At 44.4% G+C, this 27,969-nt stretch overlaps 3 protein-coding genes across 6 annotated transcripts; 2 read left to right on the top strand and 1 right to left on the bottom strand.

Moving 5' to 3' along the window:
• Positions 1-94: 94 nt before the first annotated feature.
• On the top strand, positions 95-10,876 carry scarf1 (scavenger receptor class F, member 1). 4 transcript variants are annotated; one of them, XM_061783272.1, is made up of 11 exons: positions 95-701; positions 915-976; positions 1,093-1,194; positions 2,578-3,118; positions 4,177-4,395; positions 5,201-5,329; positions 6,901-7,007; positions 7,110-7,221; positions 8,570-8,694; positions 8,802-8,939; positions 8,999-10,876. In XM_061783272.1, exons 1-11 carry the CDS (start codon positions 271-273, stop codon positions 10,075-10,077), a joined length of 3,045 nt encoding a protein of 1,014 aa, XP_061639256.1. In that variant the 5' UTR covers positions 95-270; the 3' UTR covers positions 10,078-10,876. The 4 variants fall into 4 exon arrangements, with proteins under 4 accessions (XP_061639256.1, XP_061639254.1, XP_061639257.1 ...); XM_061783270.1 differs by having other exon boundaries at positions 1,054-1,194; XM_061783273.1 differs by lacking the exon at positions 8,802-8,939 and having other exon boundaries at positions 1,054-1,194.
• Positions 10,438-20,948, bottom strand: vtna (vitronectin a). The gene is made up of 9 exons (XM_061783276.1): positions 20,816-20,948; positions 18,175-18,352; positions 15,629-15,748; positions 15,159-15,542; positions 13,694-13,833; positions 13,423-13,579; positions 13,186-13,338; positions 11,712-12,254; positions 10,438-11,042 (listed from the first exon to the last, which is right to left on the bottom strand). Exons 2-9 carry the CDS (start codon positions 18,296-18,298, stop codon positions 10,921-10,923), a joined length of 1,743 nt encoding a protein of 580 aa, XP_061639260.1. The 5' UTR covers positions 18,299-18,352; positions 20,816-20,948; the 3' UTR covers positions 10,438-10,920.
• On the top strand, positions 20,293-27,947 carry sarm1 (sterile alpha and TIR motif containing 1). Its single transcript, XM_061783275.1, has 8 exons — positions 20,293-21,301; positions 23,217-23,835; positions 25,191-25,403; positions 25,482-25,573; positions 25,800-26,126; positions 26,641-26,830; positions 27,004-27,125; positions 27,273-27,947. The coding sequence occupies exons 1-8, from the start codon at positions 20,799-20,801 to the stop codon at positions 27,373-27,375; spliced, it is 2,169 nt and encodes a 722-aa protein (XP_061639259.1). The 5' UTR covers positions 20,293-20,798; the 3' UTR covers positions 27,376-27,947.
• The last annotated feature ends 22 nt before the right edge of the window (positions 27,948-27,969 follow it).

The raw sequence follows: 27,969 nt of genomic DNA, 5'->3' as shown, positions 1-27,969 counted from the left end.
ACCCCTGAGAATTTATTTCATGCATCACCACAGCGGATTTTAAATAAAATAATCAATGTAGCCTTTAAATTTAGATTGGAGGTGACTGCATTGAATGCCTGGCAAACTATTTCTTGAGAGTACTGTCTTTAAGCTCCTGGAAAATAAGGTGAAACTTCAATCCCATCTTGGCAGTTTTATTTCAAATCCATTGTTGCTGGGTCAAAATATATATGAACCTGTACTCCACTTGCTGGTGAATGAAAACACGTTTTGCTCCACATTGTGCCTATGTGCATCACGTCCTGGAGGATGGGACCGGTGCAGCTTCTGGGAACAAGACAAAGATTGCGGTTGCGCGCTCGTGAAATATCAAGCGAGCCCCCGTTGATGTGTGCGGCCCCATCTTTAAAAAGCCTCATCTGGCTGAATAGAAGGAAGCGGCTTCAGCTTCCCCAGGAAATGGGAAGAGGAAACCCGGTGACTCTGACCCCTGCATTACTGCCACAAGACGACTCGGTGGAGAGAGAAAGAACGAGGGAAGGGCGGAGAGTGGCTCTTGTTAAAGTGAGACGCTTGAGGGAGTTGTGCTTCCAAACTCTAAAGAGATACTCGTACAAGATGAAGCTTCTCCTCCGAGCTGCGACTACTTTATGCTGCTGTTGGCTGTGCTGCTCACTCGAACTGGACCCTACTGGGAGGAATGTCTGCCACAAGCCCAGGTACATCTCTACTTCATTATCTGATCGAGTGACGGGGGGCAGGTGACAATGTCATTGGAAAGCCAGGGAAGAAAGCTTGTTGGCATCCCAGTAAACATGCGGTGGATTTGAATGGTCTGAAGCAGGTTCAGAGTTCACTTGTTGGTCTTGTTTATGAGCACTTGTTAAATGTCCACTTAATCAAGCTGAGGTTGGTTATAAATGCCTTAACAGGGATCCATCCACCCTTGTGTGCTGCACCGGCTGGCGTCAGAATGGCAAAGAGTGCACAATTCGTGAGTTGGATTATAACCAATGAATATATATATATATATATATATTTGAACATCTTTTATTTAGACTTTGATTCTAGTGGTGTCTTGTTGGTGTGTTTGTGTGTGTGCGTGTACAGCTGTGTGTGAGGGGGAGCAGGCCTGTCTGAAGGATGAGCTTTGTGTGTATCCTGGAGTGTGTCGCTGCCCACCTGGCTACTATGGAGCGCATTGTAAAACACGTGAGTGTACAAACAACATCAGATAGTTTCACTATTACTGTATGTTAAGAGATTTAGCTTTAACAAGTTGTTACATCGGCGGCACGGTGGACGACTGGTTAGAGCGTCAGCCTCACAGTTCTGAGGACCCGGGTTCAATCCCCGGCCCCGCCTGTGTGGAGTTTGCATGCTCTCCCCGTGCCTGCGTGGGTTTTCTCCGGGCACTCCGGTTTCCTCCCACATCCCAAAAACATGCATTAATTGGAGACTCTAAATTGCCCGTAGGTGTGACTGTGAGTGCAAATGGTTGTTTGTTTCTATGTGCCCTGCTATTGGCTGGCAACCAGTTCAGGGTGTACCCCGCCTCCTGCCCGATGACAGCTGGGATAGGCTCCAGCATGCCCGCGACCCTAGTGAGGAGAAGCGGCTCAGAAAATGGATGGATGGAAGTAGTTACATCAGGGGTGAGAAAACTATTAAGCCCGCCCCACCAAGCAAATGCATTATCAAGAGTCTTGTATCGTAGGCTACTATTAGTAGCATTAATTTAGCCTCTTTCCCCACCCTAGAATTGGTTAATTAAAATATAGTTTTTCTTTATTTGTGTATTTCTATTCATGGATATATTTTTATTGAAGAATTAAATTATTCATTCTAGTTAAATCATAACTATAGATAATACAATAAAAAAAAACACAACTCATGAGGCTGTAGAACTCTTAATTTCTGTCAGCCTGTCAGTGAAGAAAAGTAATGGTATTATATGATATGTCTTATAAATAGTTGTGTAATTATGTATTATGTAAAAAAAAAAAAAAAAAAAAAGGAATAGCTAAAAGAGTGTACAGTAGCTACATATGGAGACTGGCAAGCCAATATAAATGAATGTCGAATAGAGTTGAGTTTTTTCCTTTTGTTTTTTTACAAAAAGTGTCAAAATGTTTTTATTTATTTATTAATTATTTTTTTTTATAGGGAGTAAAGGTGTCTTTTCCAGAATAACAGGCACAATTTATGAAAATAATTGCATACTTATGAAATTCTACAACTTTAATCTCATCAAATTTGAACTTCTTTTCCGGACAAAATCTGTCTTTGTTCTTGTAAAGATTCAAGTTTTTTATTTCTGAAAAAATACTACTTTAGTCCCATACCATTACAACTTTGTCCTCTAAAACATGATTTTTTAAAATTGTAACATTGCAACTTTGTCTCTAAAATAAGCAAATATTGGGTGTGCACATGACTGCTATTTTTAATTACCTATTTTGATTATGAGTGGGTCCTTGGAAAAATGTCTCCCCTGTACACGGTGCCTGTATCCAAAAACTTAGAGAACCCCTGCTTGAAATGGCTAATGTCATTGCAATGCCATTGAGGGCAAGTCCTTTGGTCTTATTCCAGGGTGTCCTCCGGAGTTCTGGGCATCAGACTGTCGTCAGGTGTGCCCCTGTCACCCACATGGCCGCTGTCACTCCGTCACCGGTGAATGCACCTGCAACCCCAATCGCTGGGGTCCTCTGTGCCAGTACGCCTGCAAATGCGCCCGCCACGGAGTCTGCCACCCCGTGTACGGAAACTGCACCTGCGATGAAGGCTGGTGGTCGTCCACTTGCGTCAAGCCGTGCCAGTGCGTCCCCAGGGGCTCGGCGGGCCCCGGCTGCGACCAACTGACGGGCCGCTGCCAGTGCCACAAGGGACACTGGGGGCTGAAATGTCCCGTCACTTGCAACTGCTACTTGTCGCAGTGCAACCAGCGCACCGGTGTGTGCGAGTGCGAGGCCGGCTGGTGGGGGGCCAGCTGTGACCGGCGATGTAACTGTGACCTCGCACACAGTAGATGTGACCCTGCCACCGGACAGTGTCTGTGCCACCCGGGTTACGAGGGCGACTTCTGCAACCAGCCATGTAAACCTGGGATGTACGGCAGCGGTTGCAAAACGAGGTTCGTGTGAACAGTGTTGCTATCTCGGAGATTTTGTGTGGAACATATCTGTTGCGGAATCCTGCAGTTTTTGGTGACTGTTTTGTTTAGCTATTTACGGTACACGATGATGCCTTGAAATACAAGTTTAATTTGTTCCATGACCACACTTAAAACTCTCATATTTTCCCCCACTGAAATGAATGGAAATGCCATTAAATCCGTCCCAGCCTCCTAAAAAAATATATTTGTATATCAGAAAAATAGCACTCTATAAGATTATACTTAATAAAAACATACAGTAGTAACATAATAAAATAGGATGTAAAGAAATTAAACAGTTTTTGCTACATTGTTTGATTCAATTCAATGCGAGTATAGTTATATCTTTTTTTTTCATTCTTGCTCCATCCACTGTTTGTGTTCAGATATCCGTTGCTTAAAGGTTTAAAGCACAAAGACACCGAGGCGATACATTAGCCCATCTATGGCGCTTCCCATTGTGTATTAGCATTAAGCTAGCGGACTGTTATGTGGTTATTTTAAATACACAACATGTAATTATCTTTGTTTTAAGTTTAGTTTGACAGTAAACTTCATACTGGGAGTGGTAATAAGCAGCTGGAAGTCTGTTTTTTTTTTTTTTTTTTTTTGGAAGAAGAATTGTTCACTATCCGTCAAACTGTTGTTGTGAAGTTGATTTCCACCATGCCACCGTGCGACGCTCGTATCTCAAATTTTTGCATGCAAGTCCAATATAAAAAGTCGTCCAAACGAAGGCTCGTTGCTCGAAAAACTTGTAAGTTGGATCACTCGTATCTCAAGGCACCACTGTACTTATTGACTGTAATGCCCTCGCATGTGTCCCTCTTTTGAGGCACATACTGTATTGAACACATCTAACAATTCGTAATGTACTTTTTTTTTATGTTCAAATACCTTTTACAATGTGTTTAACACATTTTTGGGCTGATCTATTTTAAAAATAACTTTTTACATGTTGTGAATGGGGGTTCACGGTTGATTTAGGGCTTCTATCACATAACATTAACTCTCTTCTTCTACTCTCACCTCCTCAGTTGTGGACGCTGTAAAGACGACGAACCGTGCTCCTCCATCGACGGCACATGTGCGGCTTGTGAGACCGGCTGGAATGGGACACAGTGCGACCGCCTGTGCCCGCCTGGTTACTATGGTAACAGCTGCCTGGAGACATGCCCACGGTGCAGAAATAAGGAGCCCTGCGATCCCAAAACTGGGAAATGTTGGAGCTGTGATCCGGGATGGACAGGACCCAGGTGTGTGGGTCATGCCAGGGCTGAAGGCTTTTTCATTGCCAACAAGTTCATCATAGCAAACGCTAATGAGCTTCTAATACAAGAGCTGTTTTGAATGGACTTAGTAGTGCTAAGTAGGATGCAATGTGAATCTACATCACTTAAAAACTACAGCCACAGTCATAAACATATTAAAGTACCACACCCTCAGCTGTTGTTGTGGACCGCTTTAGATTCTGTATTTGTGCCTAGTGTAGTGTCTGGTGAGTATTATACAAAAAATGTTGTCATTTGCACTGATTGTCAGTGTTGGGAAAGTTCATTCTACTAAACTAGTTCAAAGTCCAAAAATGAACTCGTTCAGTTCATAGTTCATAATTCAACATTTTGAACTAAGTTCACCATTCCAAAAATGAATGCGTTGCCAAATTCGGCACGTTTAACCACCTACATATGAAGGCTCGTATATAGTGTGTTCAGACGGGTTTTGTCCCAGAAGTCCCTAACAAAACCTGGCAATCTTGAATGAAAATGAACTTTTGTTCAAAAAACGTTCTATGACGCCAGAATGAGCCTGTTCTCCATTACGTTCATCAGGCAGAAATGTTATTAGTAAGTAATAAATAATAACAATAATGAGTTGAGTGCATGGTCCCACAAAATATGAACTAGTTCATGAACTTTCGTTCATTGAACTCGTTGAGGTATAGCACTGCCGATTGTACGTATACACTGCTCAGTATGTCGGACAATATGCACAAAAATACCAAAAATCAAAGATTTTTGCCGCATTAATTCAAGTGGGTCATGATTGCTCTCTTGGCAGGTGCGAGGAGGTCTGCTCTGACAGGACGTATGGAGAGGCTTGCCGCTTCCTGTGCAGCCCATGTTACCATGGTGATTGCCATCACGTGACAGGAAAATGCATCTGTCAGCCAGGCTTTCAGGGGGAGAGGTGAGCTGTATTTCACTTAAAGCACACACACCAACGCACACAGAGTCACAGCAACGTCACCTTTAATCAAATTCATCCTAATTGTACTTCAATTCAAAAACACCACATCCCCCAAAATAGAATCATTGTCATTAGACTCCGCAGAGTCTGACAATATAAATGACGATAATGGTTCTTATGACATAAAACTTATATTAGGGCTGGGAGGTGAGATGCGGATCGAGATCAATATGCTGAGTAAAAGATCACGATTATGAAACAGGACTGACTTGGACTGGCCACATAAAAAAGCCTGTGGTGACCCACGAGAGGGAGGCATTCACCAGGGATGTGTATCTTCAAGGGCAGGAGATGAAATAGTCAAAGGCTATTGTTGTTGGCTTCAAAGGGAGTGGTCGGCTGTTTGATGTAAAAAGACTCAAGTTTGTATGTGGAGAGTAAAGTGACATCCCTGCTGGTTCTCGTCTCCTCGCCTTGTTATTTACCAATGTGCTAGCCAATCCAATTTTTTTCATCTCACGTCACAATGTAGTTATGGTTCCCCTAAGGAGGCCGGTTATAACGGTGAAACCACACAAATGTATAGTTGCTAGGGATGTAACGGTACACCCAAAATCCCGGTTTGGTACATATCATCATTTTAAGGTCATGGTTAGGTTCACATGGTCTACAGTAAGGGAACGCAATTCAAAACTAACTGCTTATGTTTTGTGTGAACAGGAACAGATTTAATTACATATAAAATGAAGTCTCAAGGGCTCAAATCTTTTCTTTTTCAGAAATGCTAATGTCAGCAAGCCCCGATGTCTGCTAGCCAGACACTGAGCTGCACTGTGATCTTCTGCCCACATAATATCTCCCATGTGGGACCCCCAATATTCGCCCCATCATATTACATAATTGCCCCCTGCATTTGGTTATTATCATTTTTATGGCTGCTTTTGAAAAATTGTGCTAAGCTTTCGTGGGCCACATAAAATGATGTGGCGGGCTGGATCTGTATATACTTCCCACAAGCTGAGATCATTCCTATACTTACGTGGGCTGCACAATCAGCACAGGCGTCACCTGTTTGAAAGCTTTGGATTAATAAGTACCAGTTCCAGTTATTGAACACTCAGCAACTTTGTGGCACCACTGAGGAGGAGTGGACCTATATTTCACAGGTCACAATACAATAGCCTCAGTTAAGTGTTGAATAAAGATGTTTTAGGTGGGACTTCATGCAGAATGATTCCAGACTTGTTTTGGTATGGTTTACATTTTTTAATTCTTTAAGGTGTTTCAACCACTGCTTTGATTTTACTGTAATTTCCATGATTGATTTGTTATTTATTATAGTGGCAGCTTCAGTGAAAAGACTGCAACTTATTGTGTTACTACATGCCTCTGCATCTACTTACATACAAGGAAAAAGCATTTTACCGTATGTTCTACTCACTGACGTCTGGCCTTTTATTAGCCTTTTATATTGTATAAAAATAGGTGGTGAATCAGAGCTTTAAACACAGGGGCCATATTTTGCTGTGGTGAAATGACATCATTCTTCCCCCCCCCCCCATCGTTTTCAGTTGTAACAACAGTTGCTCCGGCACACAGTTTGGCTTCAACTGTTCCTCAGCGTGTGACTGTGGCGAAGGCTTCAGCTGCCACCCGCTCACTGGTGCCTGCCCCAACAGTATGCCCATCCACCCGCCCGTCCACACACCCATATAAATGAGTTGGCTGAACGACTGATGTGTAAGTGTGTGTTCTAAATGTTTATGTGTGTGTGCGTCAGGTGGCCGAGGTGCTCTACTGGCGGGCCTACTGGTTCCTTTCCTCCTGTTGCTCCTCGCTGTCCTATGCTGCTGCCTGTGTTGTGGAGGAGCTCCAGCAGATGGCAAAGACAGGTCAGGATCATATCATATGATCATATATCAATTGTGGATTGATTTGTTCAACATGAAAATACTATACCTCCTCTTCTCTTGTAGTTATTTTAGTCTATGTTAACCATTTGTGTGTGACACGCTACACTCCAGTCACACTCTAGCACTTGGTTTATTATCACGCAAGGATCTGTCAAATTATTTGGACATTCCAATTTTTAAAGCCATAAAATTGATATAGAGCAGTGATTCCCAACCACTGTGCTGTTACAAATCATCACGTGTGCCGTGGGAAATTATTCAATTTCATCTGATTGAGCTGAATTTTCTATTTTTTTTTAAATTTCTTTTAGAACAAATCATGTATTTTTGTTCATCTACAGTATGCCATTGACATATAGTGACAGACAAAACAATTAACAGAAGGTACAATTAACCTGTGTATTCACCTGTTGCCATTCATACAACAGAATAACAGGCTCAGACTTCGCACTCAATACAATCATTTGTGAATTGATTTTTTTCATTTTTTTTTTGAGTAAATTGAGATGAGATCATCATTCATTCATTCATTCATTCATTCATCTTCCGTTCCGCTTATGCTCACAAGGGTCACGGGCGTGCTGGAGCCTATCCCAGCTATCTTCGGGCGAGAGCCGGGGTACACCCTGAACTGGTCGCCAGCCAATCGCAGGGCACATACAAACAAACAACCATCCGCATTCACATTCACACCTACGGGCAATTTAGAGTCTTCGATCAACCTACCATGCATGTTTTTGGGATGTGGGAGGAAACCGGAGTGTCCAGAGAAAACCCACACAGGCACGTGGAGAACATGCAAACTCCACACAGGCGGGGCCGGGATTTGAACCCCAGTCCTCAGAACTGTGAGACAGATGTGCTAACCAGTTGACCACCGTGCCGCCGAGATCATCATTATTTCAGTAAATAAACTTTTGGTGGCATTCTTGTTCGGTGGTGCTGTGAGATTTTTCTAATATAAAACATGTGCCTTGGCTCATTAAAGGTTGAGAAAGACTGATTCAGAAGATTTTTTTTTTTTACTTTTTCAAAAATTTAAATAATACAGTAAACATTTATTTTAGTGTGTTTATGAATTTTATGTTTTTCATTATTATCATACGATACCAAATATTTTTCCTTGTGCTATTAATGTCAACATGGGCTTTCAAAATGGACCCTTAATGAAAGGTAAATGATTTATTATTAAAATAAATTCAATGGAAATCTGAAGAGGTGCTACTATTTCTGTGCTTGACATTTTCAATCAGGCTAATAACATGTTGAGTTTTCAAGTGTAGCGCCATCACATGATCAACTGCAAAGGTTTGCTTCTCCTTTTCAGGATGAATGTGTCAGACGGAGGGCTGTCAGTGCGAATGAAATATCACGTCTACAGCGTCCTGGCTAACATTGGCGCCGCCCTACCTTGCATCTCTGACTGGTCTTCGGGCCTCCCTCGTGTCACTGGTCAGTGTTAGTTGTTATAATAACATTCTTAGCCCCTTTCAAACGCCCTGATTACAAATGTGACTTTGACATGTTGATGGTTGGTCTGTATGTCATGGTCCACATAGTGTCTCACCATGACCCCGAGCTGACCTTCAACCACAGCTTCATTGAGCCCCCTTCCTCCGGCTGGGTGACCGAAGGGTCGTCCTTCGACAGTGATGAGGAGGAGGGGGAGGCTCTCTACTGCGTCCCCCCCAGAGAAGGTACGTCACGTTATCTTCCGCCAGTGCTAAACTGAAATTATACTCTCCCTGTTTGACAGACATCCCAGGAATGGAGGGTAGCCACTTCCAGGAGATGAGCTCCAAGTGTAACATGCTCTTGGACCCGTCGGGCTTCAGCACCGAGGACATAACCTCCCCCTTCGACATTCCCCGCACTTCCAGCATCGCCAAATCCAAGCGGCCGTCCGTTTCTTTTGCAGAGGGCACCCGCTTCAGCCCCAAGGAGAGGCGCGGTTCGGCTCAAGACGTCGCCTCTTTGTCCGGGCACCCTCGCAAACCCAAGTCCACCTGGGGGGGTTTGGTGCTTTCTGCCAGACCAGGCGAGGAAGACGGAGGCGAGGCTGAGGAGAGGGAAGATGGCGTAGAATTTCAAATAATGGAGCACCAAGATTTGAGCTGCGAGGTTGCGGACCAGGAGGACGATTTAAAGTCGAGCAACACAACCCGGACGGCATCCGGACGAAGACGTACCATGTCCAACACAGCTGCTCAACGCAAAGCGTCGGCCCCTTCTGCTTCCGATCGTCCGTCCGGTGTTTCAAACAAGGTCACCACAGTGTACGTAACAGTGGGCAAGGCGGGGAGGCCCACGTCCAAACTGGAAATGAGCTCAGAAGGCCCCGTTCAGGCCATGTTAAGGCGAATCGGAAGTCTCCAGAGACAAAGGGAGCAGGGGCCTGGCAAAAGCAAACCCAAGGACACAGAAGCCATCGCCAAACCCCCTAGGAGGAAACTCGGGGCCCGGAGGAGCGTGTGGGAGCAGGGTGGACCTTCGGGAGTCGAGCTCGCCATTAGTAAACCCGTGAGGAGGAAACACGCTTCTGACACGGTTGCTAACGACTCGCCGTCGACTGAGAGCATTCCTCTTAAAAGACCGCTGTCGTCCATTTTAAAGAGCGTTCCGGAGGTGGCGTCGGCTGACTTTCATGGCTCGGACAGACGGCAAGGACGTGAGCCCAGTGGGGAGGGCAGTTACCTGACTGTGGGGCCAGCAGGGGACGCTGACACTCTCACTGAGGTCCGGACCGTTGAGCGTGAAGTGGTGAGCGGGAAGGATGAACCATGCTATGAAAACGTAATGATTACACACTCATATACCTCAAACACAAGCGCATAAGAGTACTCTACTGTAGTGCAAGGGTGGCTTTTGGAGTATATTTTCAAACTTAGCATGCATAAGTGAAGTACAATACACACAACCTACACTGTATATATATATATATATATATATATATATATATTATCTGAAAAATAAACTTACCGTAATATATCATGTAACATTTGTAATATTGCTTCTGACAATTGTTTTTGTCATACTTTTATACTGTATTTGTGTAGAATTTTGTAATGACATTTTAGATTTTGGTCATTGTACTGTGGTGCTTACATCAAGGGAGAAAGACTGAAATACATGTGCAGTTGTGAATGAATTGTTCTGAATATCATCACAGCGGCAAAAGAATAGTTCGGCTACGAAAGTAGTTGATGTTTTTATTCCTTATAGGTAAACACAAACACAATGTTGAGATTGTAAAAAAGTGGAAGGATTGGGGCCTTGAAAAACAACAACCCTCAACTCATTTCTACAGTTATTGCTGCAGGATTCAATCCACAAATCCATTAAATCCAAGGATGTCACATAAATGAGTAAGTGGGAATCATACGATAAATAATGTGAGCATAAATTATTTACCGTTGCGTGAAATTAGGAATACCATTGTTGCAGTTGGTTTTAGTTTTTTAGAAGGTGCACTCAGGAACAGTACCTCTGAAGCTTTTGCCTTTGCATTGTATTATGATGGAATAGTAGTTAACGAAGTGGGTCGTCTAGAGTTTGGACTTTCGATCATCTTCAATATTTGCTCAAGCTGACAAGCAAGCTAGTTACGTGTTACACTGATCCCATCTCACACAAATCTTTTGAAAAATCTCTTCTTTTAAGTACCAAAAAAAAAAAAAGTTACTTCTTCTCAGCCCCTGCTGTGTCTGAGCAGCCGAGCCAGTACTTGGCGATGGATCTGGGATAGGGAGGTATGGCCGGGTCCACTCTCTTGGTGCTGAGGTCCACTCTGTGGTATGTATCTGTACATGAGAGGGGGACACACACACACTTATTTAATTATTATATAACCTCTTGTGACTGTGGTGCTAGTTAAAGGTTTATATTGACTGCTGCAAAGCTGTTAACAGAACACGGAAATACTCAAGAAGTCAACGTGACAGCAACTTTGTCGTGTGCGCTATTACACTGCATGCAACGAGACCATCGCAACTAAGCTGCAGTAATATGAGTTGTTTGAAGCAGCGCATAAAGATTATATGTATGTAATTTTTTGTCTGCTTTGTTACACTGTTTGTGTTCAAATATGAGTTGTTTAGAGTTTTGTAACTACCAAAATATCAATGCTAGTTTTGTTAGCCCTTTAATGGCATTTCCCATTATGTGCTAGCATTAAGCTAGCAAACTCGTGGGACGTTATGTAGTTTGGTTATGTAATTCTTTATCTGTTTTTTATTATTATTATTATTTTTTTTAGTTTCACAGTAAACTTCAACTGTGAGTGGCAATGAACACAACAGTTACTTACACTTTCACACTTTGTCGTGAAGTTCACTACTGCCATCTCTAGGTGGAATGTGTGAAGCTCACCCGTATGTCAAATATTTTGCTCGCAAGGCAATCTAAAATAAAATCGGCTGAGCGACGGCGCGTAACTCGACAAACTCGAAAGTGGGGATATACGACAATACCTCCTCTGAAGAAGTAGATGCTCTGTACGGGCATAGTCCTCCAGTAGGGCCTGTCATTCCTGTATCTGGAGTCGTAGTTGCCTCTATTGTTCTGCCTGTAGCCGTCTCTGCGCCTGTCCTGGTCCCAGTCCTGATCCCACCGTCTGCTCCAGTCTCGTCCCATCCTATCCTGGTCCCAGTCCTGACCCCACCGTCTGCTCCAATCTCGTCCCAGCCTCTCCTCCATCTCCATCCTCTTCTCAGCCAGCCTCAGGCCCATGTCCATCCCCCTCTCTGCAAACTGTTGGCCCATGCCCATGCCCCTCTCGGCAATGGATTCCGAGAAGGCCGAGCGGTTCTGCCTCCTTCGCCCCCACTGCTGACCGTACTGTTGACCGTACTGCTGTCTGTATTGCTGGTAATGCTGGTAACGGCCCCATGTTTGGTTCGGCCGGAGGCGGCGCGGAGGGACGTAGAGTCGGCCAGCCATGACAGCGTCCACCGGTGACTTGAAACCCTTCCAGTCTTTGTCAATAAAGTGGTGATGGCTGTGGTGCTGGGGCACTAAACAACACATCAAACAAAGGAATCAAATTAAGTATGCTACCCACACTTCATTTAAAAAACAAAACAAAACATGAAACTAGCAGTGTTTCCCAACCTTTATTGACCCAAAGCACATATTTTACATTAGAAAATTCTTAGGGGAAACCACCTAATCTAAGTAATCTCGTCTAAATTTACTCACAAATTGATTTACTCAGACGGCACGGTGGCCGACTGGTTAAAGCGTCAGCCTCACAGTTCTGAGGAGCGGGGTTCAATCCCCGGCCCCGCCTGTGTGGAGTTTGCATGTTTTCCCCGTGCCTGGGTGGGTTTTCTCCGGGCACTCCGGTTTCCTCCCACATCCCAAAAACATGCATGGTAGGTTAATTGAAAACTCTAAATTGCCCTTAGGTGTGAATGTGTGCGCAAATGGTTGTTTGTTTATATGTGCCATGCGATTGGCTGGCGACCAGTTCAGGGTGTACCCCGCCTCTTGCCCGTAGATTGCTGGGATGGGCTCCAGCACGCCCGCGACCCTAGTGAGGAGAAGCGGAACGGAAGATGAATGAATGAATGAATGATTTACTCAGTGTGAAATCTGGGCCTCTTACTCTAGTCTGCTGTATGAAGTACAACAGGTGGGTGCACAAGTTAATTTGTTCCTTCTGTCATCTAGTTGAAGAACATTTGATTATCCTGCCTGTCACTATACGTCGCTCGCATAAATAGATGAACAAAAATACTGTAGATTGGGCGGTTCTTCTTAAAGAACTTGGCCTTTGGAACTGGAGGGTCCCACTGTGGACAAAATGTAAAAATGGCAACCAGTTGTCGGAGAGATGCTAGTCTGCTTCCAGACTACTGTCGATGTGCCCTTGAGCAAGGCACTGACCCCGCTAATGTGCAGCGGCACAGTGGTTGGGAATCACGGCATTAGAATACAACTCACTTTCTGAGAAGAGATCGGTGAAAAATCTGTCATAGTTGCTGGAGTACATGTTAGTGTAGCGTCTGAACAGCGTGGATGGAGACCTCTTAGATATGGTGACACACTCCTCGTGGGACGGCTGGTGCAAAAACTCGTACACGTAATACTGATCCGCTGATGAAGACACCAAAAAGAAGCAAAAGATTGAGCAGCTCTGTGTAACGTGATTACAAGCAAGTTTTTAAAATCCTGCTTCACCTTTGAAAAAATACACCTTCTCCCTGCTATCGTGGGTGTGAGCGGGGAGAGCGAAGGCAGCGTCCACATGATCTGGAATATTGTCGAAGCCTACGCTGATATTCCGAGGGTAGTCTTCATCCAGCACGCCGTTGTCAAACCTCCAGTACTTGTTCCCCTGTATGGATTTGTTTCAGCGTGAACGCTCTTCGGATGCAGATTTCACTGCTTTTTCGCATCTGCTGCAAATTCTGCTTATGGCACCATAAAGGCTTGGAGCCAGCCCTCATACCTTAAATATGTATGTCTTCCCGTGGCAGTTGACCCTTGTGAAAGCGGCGTCGATGGGCCCGCTGATGCCCCACACGTCCTTTATGAGCTTGGGATAGCCAGGAAGTACAGTCTTCTGGTCCAGCTCAAAAAAGTACTCGCCTGCAAACAAAGACAGCAACAAGAATGAATATCATCAAAGAGACCCCAAAAAACCTATATTTAAAACTCATATTGATACAGTCACAGGTCAAGCAAAAAATAGGATACCAGATCAAAACAAATTTACCCCTGCCGCATAGGAAACGACTGGTTGAAGCAGTCTTTTGATCAGTTTTGAAATATGGCGTGCCTCTGTCTCTACACTAAAATTACTGGACTCTCACTTAGATTCAATACTGGCGACAACTACTCCACCCACCATTGCACTTTATATCGTAAGGTGAACATGGTTAGTTTTATTCGGATGGCAAGATATGCACAGGCTCATTTTCATTTCCAAAGCATTGAAAGGCAACACGCTACAGTATTTTAGCATTTTATTAAACTTGTCTCATTCTCCCAATAACCACGCAATACTTTCAAGTGACTGTTTACTACGAGGACGAGGACTGAATTTGGGAAAACTGCTTTCAGTTTTTCTGCTGCATCTTCCTGGAATTCTCTACAACGGACACAACACGATGTATTTCACGAATATGATCAAGAACTAATTTGCTTTTGCAAGGAACTAATTGTATTCCATAATGTTTGCTCTGTTCCTGTTTTGTTTCTGTCCGATGTCCTTTCGAGATACATCCACACTGTTATTGACATTTACTGCTTAGATCACATATAACATTTGAAGAGAAAATGCTTGATGAAAAGTGTAGTTGCTGACTCAGTTCTCACACGCTCCACTCGCTCAGTTCATGGCTCATAATCAAAAATAATTGTTCATGGCTGGTTCATTGTTTGGGGAATTAGGGAATTATTTCTTTAAGGATTGTTACCTGTGAGCAGATAGCTGGTGTGTGAAGGTTGAAAGGAGCAACGGCCGAGCTGAATGTACATTTTTAACCAAGATAGCTCTATAAAGGCGGCACGGTGGCCGACTGGTTAGAGCGTCAGCCAGCCTCACAGTTCTGAGGACCCGGGTTCAATCCCCGGCCCCGCCTGTGAGGAGTTTGCATGTTCTCCCCGTGCCTGCGTGGGTTTTCTCCGGGCACTCCAGTTTCCTCCCACTTCCCAAAAACATGCATTAATTGGAGACTCTAAAATTGCCCATAGGTGTGACTGTGAGTGCGAATGGTTGTTTGTTTGTATGTGCCCTGCGATTGGCTGGCAACCAGTTCAGGGTGTACCCCGCCTCCTGCCCGATGACAGCTGGGATAGGCTCCAGCACGCCCGCGACCCTAGTGAGGAGAAGCGGCTCAGAAAATGGATGGAAGGATAGCTCTATAAATGTTGGAATTTGAAAACAGAGGCTCGAGGGAAGTGTGACTCACCGCGGAAGGCGAAGATGGAGCCATTCTTCAACTGCATGAACGAGTCAAAGGGCCTGCCGCTGCACACCTCAGCATCAGGGTCAGGAGCCGCAGTGGTGCCAGGCGTGGTTGCAGGTGTAGGTGGAGGTGTGGTCGTCTGAGCCAATGCAACACTGACTTTGGTGCTACTGGGGTGCTTCACTGACGGTGACACGGTGACTCTTGGAGACCTCGGCGGAGGTTTATTCATTTCTAATGTGGCTTCTGGTCGCCAATTTGGTCTGTGGGCAAAGTCAGGAACGGCCATCAGAGTGGGACTGATGGAGGGCGCCACACGTGCGGAAGTCGTGGCGCTTTCACGATAGTCTTCATCATCTTCCGCTAAATCGAATGTGTCTCCGCGAGCTGGGAGGAGAGAGAGTAAAAGCATGTTTTGTTAATTATTCAATATTTTGGCTTAGCTCAGTGACACCGCAAGAGGGGATTCCTACTCATCATGCCACATGTGGCCTCAAAGTCGACGCAGCAGCTCTTGTAGTACTTGCACATGCTGTCGCACTGGCACTTCTTCTCGGAGTCAAAACCATTCTCACAGCGACCCATGCATGACTCTTGGAAGAAGAAGTAAAGTTAGCATTTTGCAGAAAAACTGAAAACATAGCCGTTCAAATACTGCACATCAGTCTTCTGATGTGGAAAAAAACATGGGCATGAAAAGTCATTTAGAAGAGTAAGTCAGTCAGTATTATGGGCCAGTTTCTCCCATTCTTCATCTCTCTAGAGATATTCTATCTCAATCCAGTTTTAGTTACTCAAGGACATTCACAGACTTGTCCTCATATTACTCCTTTGTTATCTTGGCTACGTGTTTAGGATCTTTTTAATTTACATTTTTTACATTTTAAAAATCCATCCATCCATCCATTTTCTGAGCCGCTTCTCCTCACTAGGGTCGCGGGCGTGCTGGAGCCTATCCCAGCTGTCATCGGGCAGGAGGCGGGGTACACCCTGAACACCCTGGTTGCCAGCCAATCGCAGGGCACATACAAACAAACAACCATTCACACTGCACCTACGGGCAATTTAGAGTCTCCAATGCATGCATGTTTTTGGGATGTGGGAGGAAACCGGAGTGCCCGGAGAAAACCCACGCAGGCACGGGGAGAACATGCAAACTCCACACAGGCGGGACCGGGGATTGAACCCCGCACCTCAGAACTGTGAGGTTGACGCTCTAACCAGTCGGCCACCGTGCCGCCATTTTAAAATTGTTTTACATTATTTGTATTTTTTATTTTTTGTCCTGTTCGGCTCTTAGGTCAAGCAGAATGGAAAATCTGTATCCCTTTCATGCCGAAACAGTTTTACTGTGTCACAGTGAAGTTTTTAAGCTTCCGCTGTGGTATTATAATTGAGGTTTATTGAGAATCAGACTTGATCAGTGGAACAGAAGAAAGTTTCTAGAAGGGAGAAAGAAACAAAGACAAAAGACAAAGCACTAATTGTAAACAGGATGAGTGAAGTAAATCATTCCATTATCTACAACGATGAAATGTTAAATATGAGTGTTGCATGGGGCTGTAGTGCTACACCCTGTGAGGGAAGGACAGGACAAGATAGAACAGGACAAGGACAGGAAAAGAAGCATGCAGGACAAGGGTCGTGAACCCGGCTGGACAACTGAAGTGTGGTGGCATTAATTATGTAAATAATAAAAGTGTACAGGACGAGAGTATAAGTGAGGGGATACAAAAGAGATTTGCATATTCATGAGTTATTTGTTGCAGTAAGGGGGGTGTGCCTGCAGATACATGCAAGTGAATTGATACCGTTTTACATGCACAAAGACTGACAGACGTGTCGCACCGCGGAGGCTGAGAACCCCACCCAATCAATCAAGGGGCGGGATCAGGCCCAGGGGTCCACCCGAGAGCAACCCGGCGGACGGGACACGTCCCACACCGAGGGGGCAGGGACCCAATGCCACCCCCCCAGCCAACCACCCCACCCCACCCACCGCCCCACACGCCTGATTGCTCAGTTTTACCATGTGGTGACCACCTCGAGGAAGTCAATGTCTCCAGATCCTTCCATTTCCGGACCCTGGAGACCACTGTGCTTGCTGGGACTTTCAAATCTGCAGACTTGTTGGACCCTTACACTGAGCTGTGCCTTGATACAGTCTCTGAGCTCTACAGATATTTTCTTAGACTTAATTTATCGGACTGTGCTCTGACTTGCATTTGCAACTATTAGACAGAGTCTACCCCAGGTTTTCTCTTGTTCGGCTGTAGAAACAGGATGCATCTGAACTCAATTTGGCCTGACCCAGTTGAAAACTTGAGCACATCTGATATTCAATTTGGTAAGAAAAAAATAACTGTCATTAAGGGGGACTAAAGATTTGATCCATCCATCCATTTACTATACAGTTTCCTCTGTCCAGGCAGACACTATCCTGGATTAGTTGCCAGGCGATCATTCGCAGGGCACATGCAGTATAGAGTACAGGCCAACAACATTCACGCCGTAATTCAGATGGAACTGAATCCCTGCTGCTTACACGCAAAAGCCACTTCACCAATGTCTGAGACTAACATGTAGTTCTGGCTCAGATTTGGGGGAATAAAATATGCCACAACAAAGTAATAATTTTAGGGTGTGCAGACTTACTGCAATCAGTTTACTGTACACGTTCTCATCCCCTAACATATACAATATAACATTATTTACCTATAAGGTTAGAGGTCACATTATTTTTTGGAAAAAAAATAAAATTAAGCTAGCATTATTTTTGTTTAGATATTAAAATGCTGCTGTTTAACAAGGCTGTATTCACTTTAACTGTCCACTATAAACCAGATCAACACAGATAATACATCAATTCTCTATAGCGCCGGAGCCTATCCAGGCTGATGTTGGGAGAGAAGTGGCGTACAACAGCCAATTGCAGAGCCACACAAAACAACGTCCTCCGTATTTTACATCTACCACCTTTTAAACAAAATTATAAATGTAAACCTTGGTTTGTACTCACCGTCTGCAGCTAAGATCTGAGTGACTAGCGCAAGGAAAAGCACGGCCCACAGCCTCATGTTTCCTCTGCAGTGGGAGAATGAGACGGAAACGATGAACCGTATGGTCCCAATCATTGGAAGCATGTGTCAGTCACCCCACTTCCGGTGTTTGCTTTTGCCAAATTTTCAGCATTCTTTCTACTTAGACAAATAAACAGAGAGACGCAGAGAGGGAGATCGATACAAAAGTAACATTTAAGCAACGTGTTGATCGATCCTACTTTTGTTATACAATATACCTCTGGGGTTTGTTTTTCCACTTTATTATTAACATGTTAGTTTTTACTCACTTCTTAAGATATAAAGTCTGTCTGTATGCCTTATTGAACTAATAATTACAACCCCAATTCCAATGAAGTTGGGATGTTGTGTTAAACATAAATAAAAACAGAATACAATGATTGGCAAATCATGTTCAACCTATATTTAATTGAATACACTACAAAGACGAGATATTTAATGTTCAAACTGATCAACTTTCTTGTTTTTAGCAAATAATCATAAACTTAGAATTTTATGGCTGCCACACATTCCCAAAAAGCTGGGACAGGCTCATGTTTGGTAACTGAGGACACTAATTGTTGAAGCTTTGTAGGTGGAATTCTTTCCCATTCTTGCTTGATGTACAGCTTCAGCTGTTCAACAGTCCGGGGTCTCCGTTGTCGTATTTTACGCTTCATAATGCGCCACACATTTTCAATGGGAGACAGGTCTGGACAGCAGGCAGGTCAGTCTAGTACCCCCACTCTTTTACTACAAAGCCACGCTGTTGTAACACGTGCAGAATGGGGTTTGGCATTGTCTGGCTGAAATAAACGGGGGCGTCCATGAAAAAGACGTTGCTTGGATGGCAGCATATGTTTCTCCAAAACCTGTATGTACCTTTCAGCATTAATGGTGCCTTCACAGATGTGTAAGGTACCCATGCCATTGGCACTAACGCAGCCCCATACCATCACAGATGCTGGCTTTTGAACTTTGCGTCCACAACAGTCCGGATGGTTCTTTTCCTCTTTGGCCCGGAGGACACGAAATCTACAATTTCCCAAAACAATTTGAAATGTGGACTCGTCGGATCACAGAACACTTTTCCACTTTGCATCAGTCCATCTTAGATGAACTCGGGCCCAGAGAAGCCAGCGGTGTTTCTGCGTGTTGTTGATGAATGGCTTTTGCTTTGCATAGTAGAGTTTTAAGTTGCACTAACAGATGTAGCGTCGGACTGTATTTACTGACAGAGGTTTTCTGAAGTGTTCCTGAGCCCATGTGGTGATATCCTTTACACATTGATGTCGGTTTTTGATGCAGTGCCGCCTGAGGGATCGAAGGTCACAGGCATTCAATGTTGGTTTTCGGCCTTGCAGCTTACATGCAGTAATTTCTTCAGATTCTCTGTCATCTTTTAATGATATTATGAACCGTAGATGATGAAATCCCTACATTTCTTGCAATTGTACGTTGAGGAACATTGTCCTTAAACTGTTTGACTATTTTCTCACGCACTTGCTCACAAAGAGGTGAACCTCACCCCATCTTTGCTTGTGAATGACTGAGCAATTCAGGGAAGCTCCTTTTATACCCAATCATGGCACCCACCTGTTCCCAATTAGCCCGTTTACCTGTGGGATGTTCCAAACAGGTGTTTGATGAGCATTCCTCAACTTTCTCAGTCTTTTTTGCCACCTGTCCCAGCTTTTTTGGAACGTGTTGCAGCCATAAAATTCTATTTTAATGATAATTTGCTAAAAACAATCAAGTTTATCAGTTTAACATGAAATATCTTGTCTTTGTAGTGTATTCAATTCAATATAGGTTGAACATGATTTGCAAATCATTGTATTCTGTTGTTATTTATGTTTAACACAATGTTCCAACTTCAAAACCCCCCAGGTGCATACTGTATTTGCATGGCATCTTGGAATTTCTGCAATATATTGATGTGTTAACAATATAATCTTGTTTTAAAACATATATATATATTTTACCAGATTCATATATTTTATTTGGGGGTGGGCCAAGATGAGCTTTCCTCGCTCACAGAGGAGAGTAGGGCCGCTTCTTTTACTAAAGGCGACGTCCCGGCTGTTTCCGCGAAAGGCGGGCGGCGGTGCAACTCTCGAAGGACGCAGGCAGCCAAGCAGCTCGCGGGCGCTGCTGACCGATGCCAATGCAGTGCCGGGTGATTTTCTGTAACGGGGGGGGAAGCGGTGTTTATTTTTTAAATGTATTTTCTCATATGAATTTGATTCTATTTTGACGGTAAGAAAGAAAGCGTGCGTCTGTGGTGAGAAAGTGTGAGAAGAACACACTTGACAACAGGAAGAGACAAAAGGACCCGCTGTGTTTTTTTCTTCTTCTCCTCCATTTGCATACGAGCTTATGATGAATGTGATCATGTTATGATTATTTATGATTAGTCTTGGAGGATTTGGGACACGTCGATGGAGAGTTGCTCATTTAACAATTTGGAGCGAGTTGTCACTTGGGATTAATAATAGAGGCCTTGTTTGTTTGCTATTAAGCAAGTGGACGGGGCAGGCGTCAGCCTAACTGATGCGCGTGTAAACAAAGCCAGTCACCGCACATGCTCTTTTCTCTCACCTTCTTCCTGTGGAGGCTCTCCGGACACTTGTCCGTCATGATCAGCTCAGACCGTCTCACGGTGCCCGAATACGTCAGCCGAGTCCAGGGAGGGAGGAGCGGCTCCGGGGGTGGCGAGGAGCAGCAGCAGCAGCAGCAGCAGCAGCAGCAGCAGCGGAGAGCGGTATCCCCGGGGATCCACGCCGACGTGCAAGCGGCTCTGGACGGCTCTCTCCCCGCGCTGCGCTCCGCCATCCAGCGGCTCAAACGCGCCAAGGAAACGTCCGATTCCGACGAGACGCGCGGGGCTATCGCGGAGATCTTCCGGCTGGTGGAGGAGGCCTGGGTTCTGACCGCCGTGGGGCGTCAGGTGGCCGAAGAGATCTGCAACAGGATCCGGCTGGATGGAGGCCTGGAGCTCCTGCTGCAGCTCCAGCAGACACCTGCTGTGGAGATCACCTACGAGTCTGCTAAACTACTGGAGCAGATACTGGTCTCGGACAACAGGTATGGACCACTCTGCGGCCAATACATTAGGCACACCTGCACCATCTCACCCAATAGGGGAGATGGAACAAACATTCTGCCTTTACAGGTATGATGAATCATAACCATTATTGTCATTGTATGGTCCCGATATAATAAAATTAGGGTGCCACTCTCAGTTTGTTTCCAATATGCAGTGTAAATGGAAGTAAGACACACATGCTATATGTATGTACAGTAGCAGCAATATGGAATAGTATAGCCTTATTGTGACTTCAGTGCAGTGATGGCTTGCGGGTAGCTGTCTGTCTCATGCAGCAAGAGCAAAAAATTAACACCTCTCAGTATGATGGCGTGCTTCTGCACTACAGCAAACGCAATAATACATTCTTTTCTCCAGCACATGAAAATCATACACAGAATGGGTATAATAATGTATCCGTCTTGGCACTATAGTTAGATTGAGGAAGACGAGCTTGTCCAATGCAATGTAAGAGATGATGTGCTTATGCCTCATTGCATCACATAGAGCTTGGTTTTATTTTTTAAGAGAAATAGACACGGGTCTCCTTTTTGTTTTTGTAAACTCCCCAAATTAACCAATTAATTAAATAAATACCTAAAAAAATGCATTCAAACAATAATTAGACCACCATTACGCGTAAGGATCCAAACCAGGACAATGCTGTCAGGCAATATTGACCTTTTATAGACATTTTATTAGCAGCGAGCTTCAGTTGAGCCCCGCTCTGGTACATAGCCATAAATATCCAAAAGACACACTTCTTCTATTACTACCACAAGGGACTTGATATTCTTTCTCCAACAGAATTCACAAGTAAACAAATGTTTGCACTATTTTTTAAGGTTCTACATGAGATTGTTCATTCCTCAATGATAAAGATATTCTGTTTTTTCTGATGGGATTCTCAATGTGGCTGTAGGCCAGCATGGAGAAGGAAACACACACGCAGACGTGTACCTCCAGAAGCACTTCCTGTCCCTGTGCATCCCGGAAATAAGAAACAGTCCATCAATCCATCCATCCACCCAGCTTCTCAGGGCCGCGGTGGGGCATGCTAGCTTGACTCATCACCAAGAAATCGCAATGATAAACATACTGTTACATGATTACCATTTACAGTGAAAAATTGAGCATTATTATCTTTGTAAAAGGAGAATATTCGAGAGTTCTTGCATTGCATCTCATTAGATTGTGGCTAGTCCATTTGTATTTCAACTCAACTATAGTATGTTTGTTTTTTTCTTAATGTTTTTGAGTGGGACAGTGCATATTAAACATTAATTAATGAAATTTAAAAAACTAATAAAATGGGTCAGGTAAAACACAGGAAGTGAAAGTTATGACAGTTAGTGCTAACAGGAAGTAAGTAGAGTTGAACACTTCACAGAGAGGACTCACAAACAACTTCTCATAGAGTAAAATCACACCTATATAACTAGATACAGAATCACAGCATTTTACAGTTAATAAAAAAAAAAAACCCAAAAATCAAATAATAATAATAAAAAAAAAAAACACCTCAAAACAGTCTCGTCTTACTGCGTGCCTGCCTAACCAAATGTGTTTTTAACTGCTTTTAAAAAAAACGTCCACTGAAAAGGCAGCTTTACCTCAGAAGGAAGTGCATTCTACAATTTGGGGGCAACCGACTGCAAGGCTCAATCACCTTTGGTTTTTAGTCTCGTGTGAGGGATATTCAGTACAAGGCAGTCAGTAGACTGCCGTGACAGCGCAATCAAATGACACCAGATCCACCAAGTGGCTATTATACGGTGCTTTTCATAAATTGCCTATGTAAAAGGTTCCTATTTTTCAGAGAGAATGTTTTAGTGTTTACAGTCTTCAGTATGGATTCTTGTCCAGGTAAACTGATGTAATACTAATAGAGCATTTCGGACCCTGCCCTGATAGAGATTACGTAGCCCGTTTGGGGCTGGGGGTCATCTTCAACCTGACTCGGCAACAGGAAGATGCCCAGCTGGCTCGCAGCGTGTCAGGAATCTTGGAGCACATGTTCAAACACACCGAGGAGACATCCGTGCAGCTCATCACCAACGGCGCTCTGGATGCTCTGCTGTACTGGTGCAGGGGCACGGACCCCACCGTGCTGCGTCACTGCGCTGTGGCCTTGGCCAACTGCGCCATGTACGGAGGCCACCGCTGCCAGAGATGGATGATCGAGAAGCAGGCCGCCGAATGGCTCTTCCCTCTGGCCTTCTCCAAAGAGGATGAACTCATCCGCTTCCACGCGTGCCTGGCCGTCACCGTATTGGCGGCCAACAGAGAAATTGAGAAGGAGGTGGTGAAATCCGGCACGCTGGAGCTGGTGGAGCCCTTCATCGCATCTCTGGATCCGGACAATTTTGCTCGGAGTTTATCGGACAGTGCCGACTGCATGCAGGGGAAGACGGCCTCCGACCTGCAGCACCTCCTGCCGCTGCTGGATGGAACGAGACTGGAGGGCAAGTGCATCGCGGCCTTCTACCTTTGCGTTGAGACCAGCATCAAGTCCCGTCAACGCAACACCAAGGTATACTCAGTCTGATTTAGGGGACATATAATAGAAAACGGACTTTGTAGAGCAGCGTGCTTGTGCAGGTTTTCTGCGGGTACTATGGCTTCCTCCCACATTCTAAAAACATACGTTTGGTTAATGACTCTAAATTGTCCGTATGTACAGTATGAATGATTGTTTGTCTGTATGTGCCTTGCAATTGACTGGTGACCAGTCCAGGGTGTACCCCGCCTCTTGGCCAAAGTTAGTTGAGCTCGAGCTCTCCCAAGACCCTCATCACGAAAGGCAGTATTGAGTAGAATCCGTGCCCGTCCATCCACCAAGTGTGAAATGAAAAAAAAAAACCAAGTAAATCTTTAGTTTTATATTTCTACAAATGAGTCTGAGGGCAAGCCATTCTGCCCAATCTCTATTGTGCCAAAGCCAAAAGGTAAGCAGAGCTGCAGCATTAGCACATATAAATGTCAGCTTTCTGATAGTAGCTTTATGAGAATTTTCAGCTATGTTGTCGACATGAGGTGTATTTGTATTACAGCAACTGAGTGTAATTTGGTACTTGGTGAGAAAATGCATTCACACGTGATAATGCAATGCCATCTCTATGGGTGCTTGGTAATTGAATGTTGTTTGATGCCCGGATTATAGTTGTAAGAGCGTTATCTTGTAATAAGTGGCAGTTAATTGATTGCTCTGTGAAAAAGTGTGGGAGGTGGGGGGGGGGGGGGCTGTCCATGCGTTACATACACAGGGTCAACTGTTGTATCCATAAGGGAAAATGCTGAGTGACGAGAGCAGAGCATGGGGAAGAAAAGAAAGCATCCATTAAAACAGTATAACCATTTTTACTCGTGGAGACAGAACTTCATACATGACACTGTCTGTATGCGGCGTATGGACACATCCAACACAAAGAACCACCACCACCATGACAAGATCACCATACTTTCAGAAGCAAGTTCTGTTGGTAACGCTAATCTGTAGGTTAACAGTCAACAGTCAACACACCTTTCTCTATCCTTTGGATAGCAAGGGCGTCGCACCTGTTGGGGATGTGTATTATTCTGTATGATAGTGCCTCTGCATGATAGTTTTTTTCAGACAGTGTATTCCTCGAACGTGGCTCTGGATTTTTGCCCATCTTGACTGCTCATGTCGTGGAAACTCGGCGTGGGGTGGTTATTATGCAGATTAGGTGCTGAATGGCTTGTAATAGGCTGATAATTAAGGATTTACTAAGTTGTTTGATTTCACGATTGATGGGTGGGCGGGCACTCCAGAGACGCAACTATTGGTATACAAGCCACTAAAAAGTATTCTTTTCCCAGAATACAGGTATGTCCCCTGTAAGATTTCCTAACCCTTGTTTCCAGATTTTCCAAGAGATTGGAGCGGTGCAGAGCCTGAAAAGAATTGTCATGTACTCCAGCAATGGCACGGCCTGCTCCCTGGCCAAGCGGACGCTGAGAATGATGGGAGAGGAAGTGCCCAAGCGCATTCTGTCCAGTGTGCCCAACTGGAAGACGTGCGAGGTGCAGACCTGGCTGCAGCAGGTCGGCTTCAGCGCTTTCTGCGACCGCTTCCAGGTGAGTTACGACTTCCTGCTCGTCAAATCGCGAAGCCTCGCACGTGTCTAATCTATTTGTGAATGTCTGGTGAGCAAGGAGCTCCAGGTAGATGGAGATCTTCTACTGAACATCACAGAGCAAGACCTGAACACAGACCTCGGCATGACTGCTGGCCTCTGCCGCAAGAGGCAAGTGATTTGAACGGAGCTGGACGAAACCACATTCACCTTACACTGGAACCTTTAAGGTCAACAAAATACATTCAAAGATGCCGGACAATTCAAATGGAAATTGGAAAGAATTCCAGGTCCAGGAACTCAGTTGGATACTCTAAATGTATATTTTTCCAGGAAGATTGTGGTTGCCACACCGTACCACCTTTGTGGTGAAATCACAGTATTTTCTTTCTTCCAGGTTCCTAAGAGACCTACGCGTGCTAAAAACTTATGCCAACTACGCCACGTGCGACCCGCACAATATGGGTGACTGGCTGACGGAGGCGGACCCTCGTTTCCGGCAGTACACGTACGGCCTTGTCCAGTCGGGAGTGGACCGCAATAACATCCAAAGCCTGACGGATCAGCAGCTCCTACACGACTGCCAGATACTCAACGGAGTCCACCGGGCCATGATCCTGGCGGCCAGTCGCAAGCCGCTGAGACCCTGCAACACAGACTCCCAGCCTTCGGGACCGGATGTGTTCATCAGCTACCGCAGGACTACCGGATCACAACTGGCAAGGTCAGAGTAGTAGAGTTACGGTTACAGTTTTAAAGTATAAACTATATCAAGAATGGCCATTTGACAAAATATGTAGACATTACCAGAGCTCAACTTCCTGTCATGTTGTTGTTATTTAGACCAAACTACTTGACACGGAAAATTCCACCAAAATTCTTAACGATCATTTCATTATTATGCCCATCACTACACTACAGACACAATATTTTTGTCTGTAGTGTAGAGTATATTTTGGCGTTAGAAATTTCTCCTACATTCTGAAAACATGCATGTTCGGTTCATTGAAGACTGAATTGTCCATACGAGTGAATGCAAGTGTGAATAGTTGTTTGCCTATATGTACTTGCCCTGTGATTGGCCGGCAACCAGTCAAAGATGTACCCCCTTCTCTCTCACCTCTAACTCACCTGCAATCGTATTGAGGACAAGCATTATGGAATGGATGGATAAGGACATAGAATCTTGTCCAAATGGCTCTTTTCTAACATTCTCCATCCCTTTCTGGCACCAAAAGTCTTCTAAAGGTGCACCTACAGGTTCGAGGATTCAGTGTCTTCATAGATGTGGAGAAGCTGGAGGCTGGAAAATTCGAGGACAAACTGATTCAGAGTGTCCAGCGGGCTCGGAACTTCATCTTGGTCCTGTCTGCCAACGCTCTGGACAAGTGCATGGGCGACATGGCTATGAAAGATTGGGTTCATAAGGTCAGATTCATTTTGTTGTTTCTTGGCCCTAGTTTTGGTGGGAGCGATGCAATTGAACATACCGACTTCCTCATGTTGAGAGTTGAATTGATTCTAAAATATCTTTTGTGATTTAATGTACTGTATGTATGAACCAATCCTGCATTGTATTATCAATGAATGTGATCTTCCAGGAAATAGTCACAGCCTTAGCTGGTAAGAAGAACATTGTTCCAGTCACAGATAACTTCGCATGGCCCGACCCAATGTCTTTGCCACAGGATATGAGATCAATTCTCAAATTCAATGGCATCAAGTGAGTTGCCATTATATTCCGCAAACTATCTTTTGAGAGAAACCATCTGCAACGTGTAATGTTGTTTGCTCACACACCCATTCATATTTTACAAGCACACACCTCTTTGATTATTAATTTACTGTAAGTTGCTTTTTCTTGACACAGGTGGTCGCATGAATATCAGGAGGCATCAATAGAGAAGATCCTACGCTTTCTCAAGGGAAACCAAGACCTCCTGGATAGCTCCAAAGAGCAGAAGAAGAAATGAACACATCTAGGCCAGAATAGCTCTTAACTGATTCCAAAATCCAGTGGCCAGAAGCCTTCTCCTGCTCAGCCCATGCGCATGTGAAGCTAACTTGACAATGTTAAAAGCTTATAGGAATAATAGATTGCAAAGAATAACATGAATTCTTTACGGATTGTGCATAAAAACTGTGACCCCTTATTGTTATTGTGTTATCAGGTACTGTGTATGCCTTTGTTTGGTCTCAGGAACAGTAAATGGATTAACACGTCAGTCAGTCAGTATGGTTAGTATACTCATAGCATCAGAATATCATATAATCGATGAAACTACCTGGTCATAGAATGCGATCCTATTGTCCACAGCATTAACTTTATCTGTTAAGTAAGTATTGATCGGCCAGGCAATATGCATTGTTGTCCCCTCATCTGTGTATTTAAGGGTAGGAACTATACTGTCCAGACAGAACTCAAAGATAAAGTACATGTCTATAGACCTGTTGACACCCACAGTTACCATCTACAATGAGAAGAGGATGGATTTAATTTGTCAGATACTATATTTTATTTTTCAATTAAACCGCTACAGCCTGACACATATTCCGTTGAGCATTAT

This window comes from Phyllopteryx taeniolatus, chromosome 8, assembly GCF_024500385.1.
Source record: "Phyllopteryx taeniolatus isolate TA_2022b chromosome 8, UOR_Ptae_1.2, whole genome shotgun sequence".
NCBI classification, from domain to species: domain Eukaryota; kingdom Metazoa; phylum Chordata; class Actinopteri; order Syngnathiformes; family Syngnathidae; genus Phyllopteryx; species Phyllopteryx taeniolatus.
The sequence above is the reverse complement of the archived record's forward strand: the minus strand, read 5'-3'. Positions and strand labels throughout refer to the sequence as shown.

Bases quoted from the DNA above. Each gene is read 5' to 3' on its own strand.
- scarf1 (XM_061783270.1), top strand. From the start codon at position 271: ATGTGCATCACGTCCTGGAGGATGGGACCGGTGCAGCTTCTGGGAACA. The intron at 3,119-4,176 runs GTTCGTGTGAAC...TCACCTCCTCAG, and splicing joins GGCAGCGGTTGCAAAACGAG to TTGTGGACGCTGTAAAGACG. The intron at 7,222-8,569 runs GTCAGGATCATA...TCTCCTTTTCAG, and splicing joins CCAGCAGATGGCAAAGACAG to GATGAATGTGTCAGACGGAG.
- vtna (XM_061783276.1), bottom strand. From the start codon at position 18,298: ATGCTTCCAATGATTGGGACCATACGGTTCATCGTTTCCGTCTCATTC. The intron at 13,339-13,422 runs GTGAAGCAGGAT...TGTCTTCATCAG, and splicing joins GAAGGTGTATTTTTTCAAAG to CGGATCAGTATTACGTGTAC. The intron at 11,043-11,711 runs GTATTGTCGTAT...TCTCATGTACAG, and splicing joins CATCTACTTCTTCAGAGGAG to ATACATACCACAGAGTGGAC.
- sarm1 (XM_061783275.1), top strand. From the start codon at position 20,799: ATGCTCTTTTCTCTCACCTTCTTCCTGTGGAGGCTCTCCGGACACTTG. The intron at 26,831-27,003 runs GTCAGATTCATT...GTGATCTTCCAG, and splicing joins TGAAAGATTGGGTTCATAAG to GAAATAGTCACAGCCTTAGC. The intron at 27,126-27,272 runs GTGAGTTGCCAT...TTCTTGACACAG, and splicing joins CTCAAATTCAATGGCATCAA to GTGGTCGCATGAATATCAGG.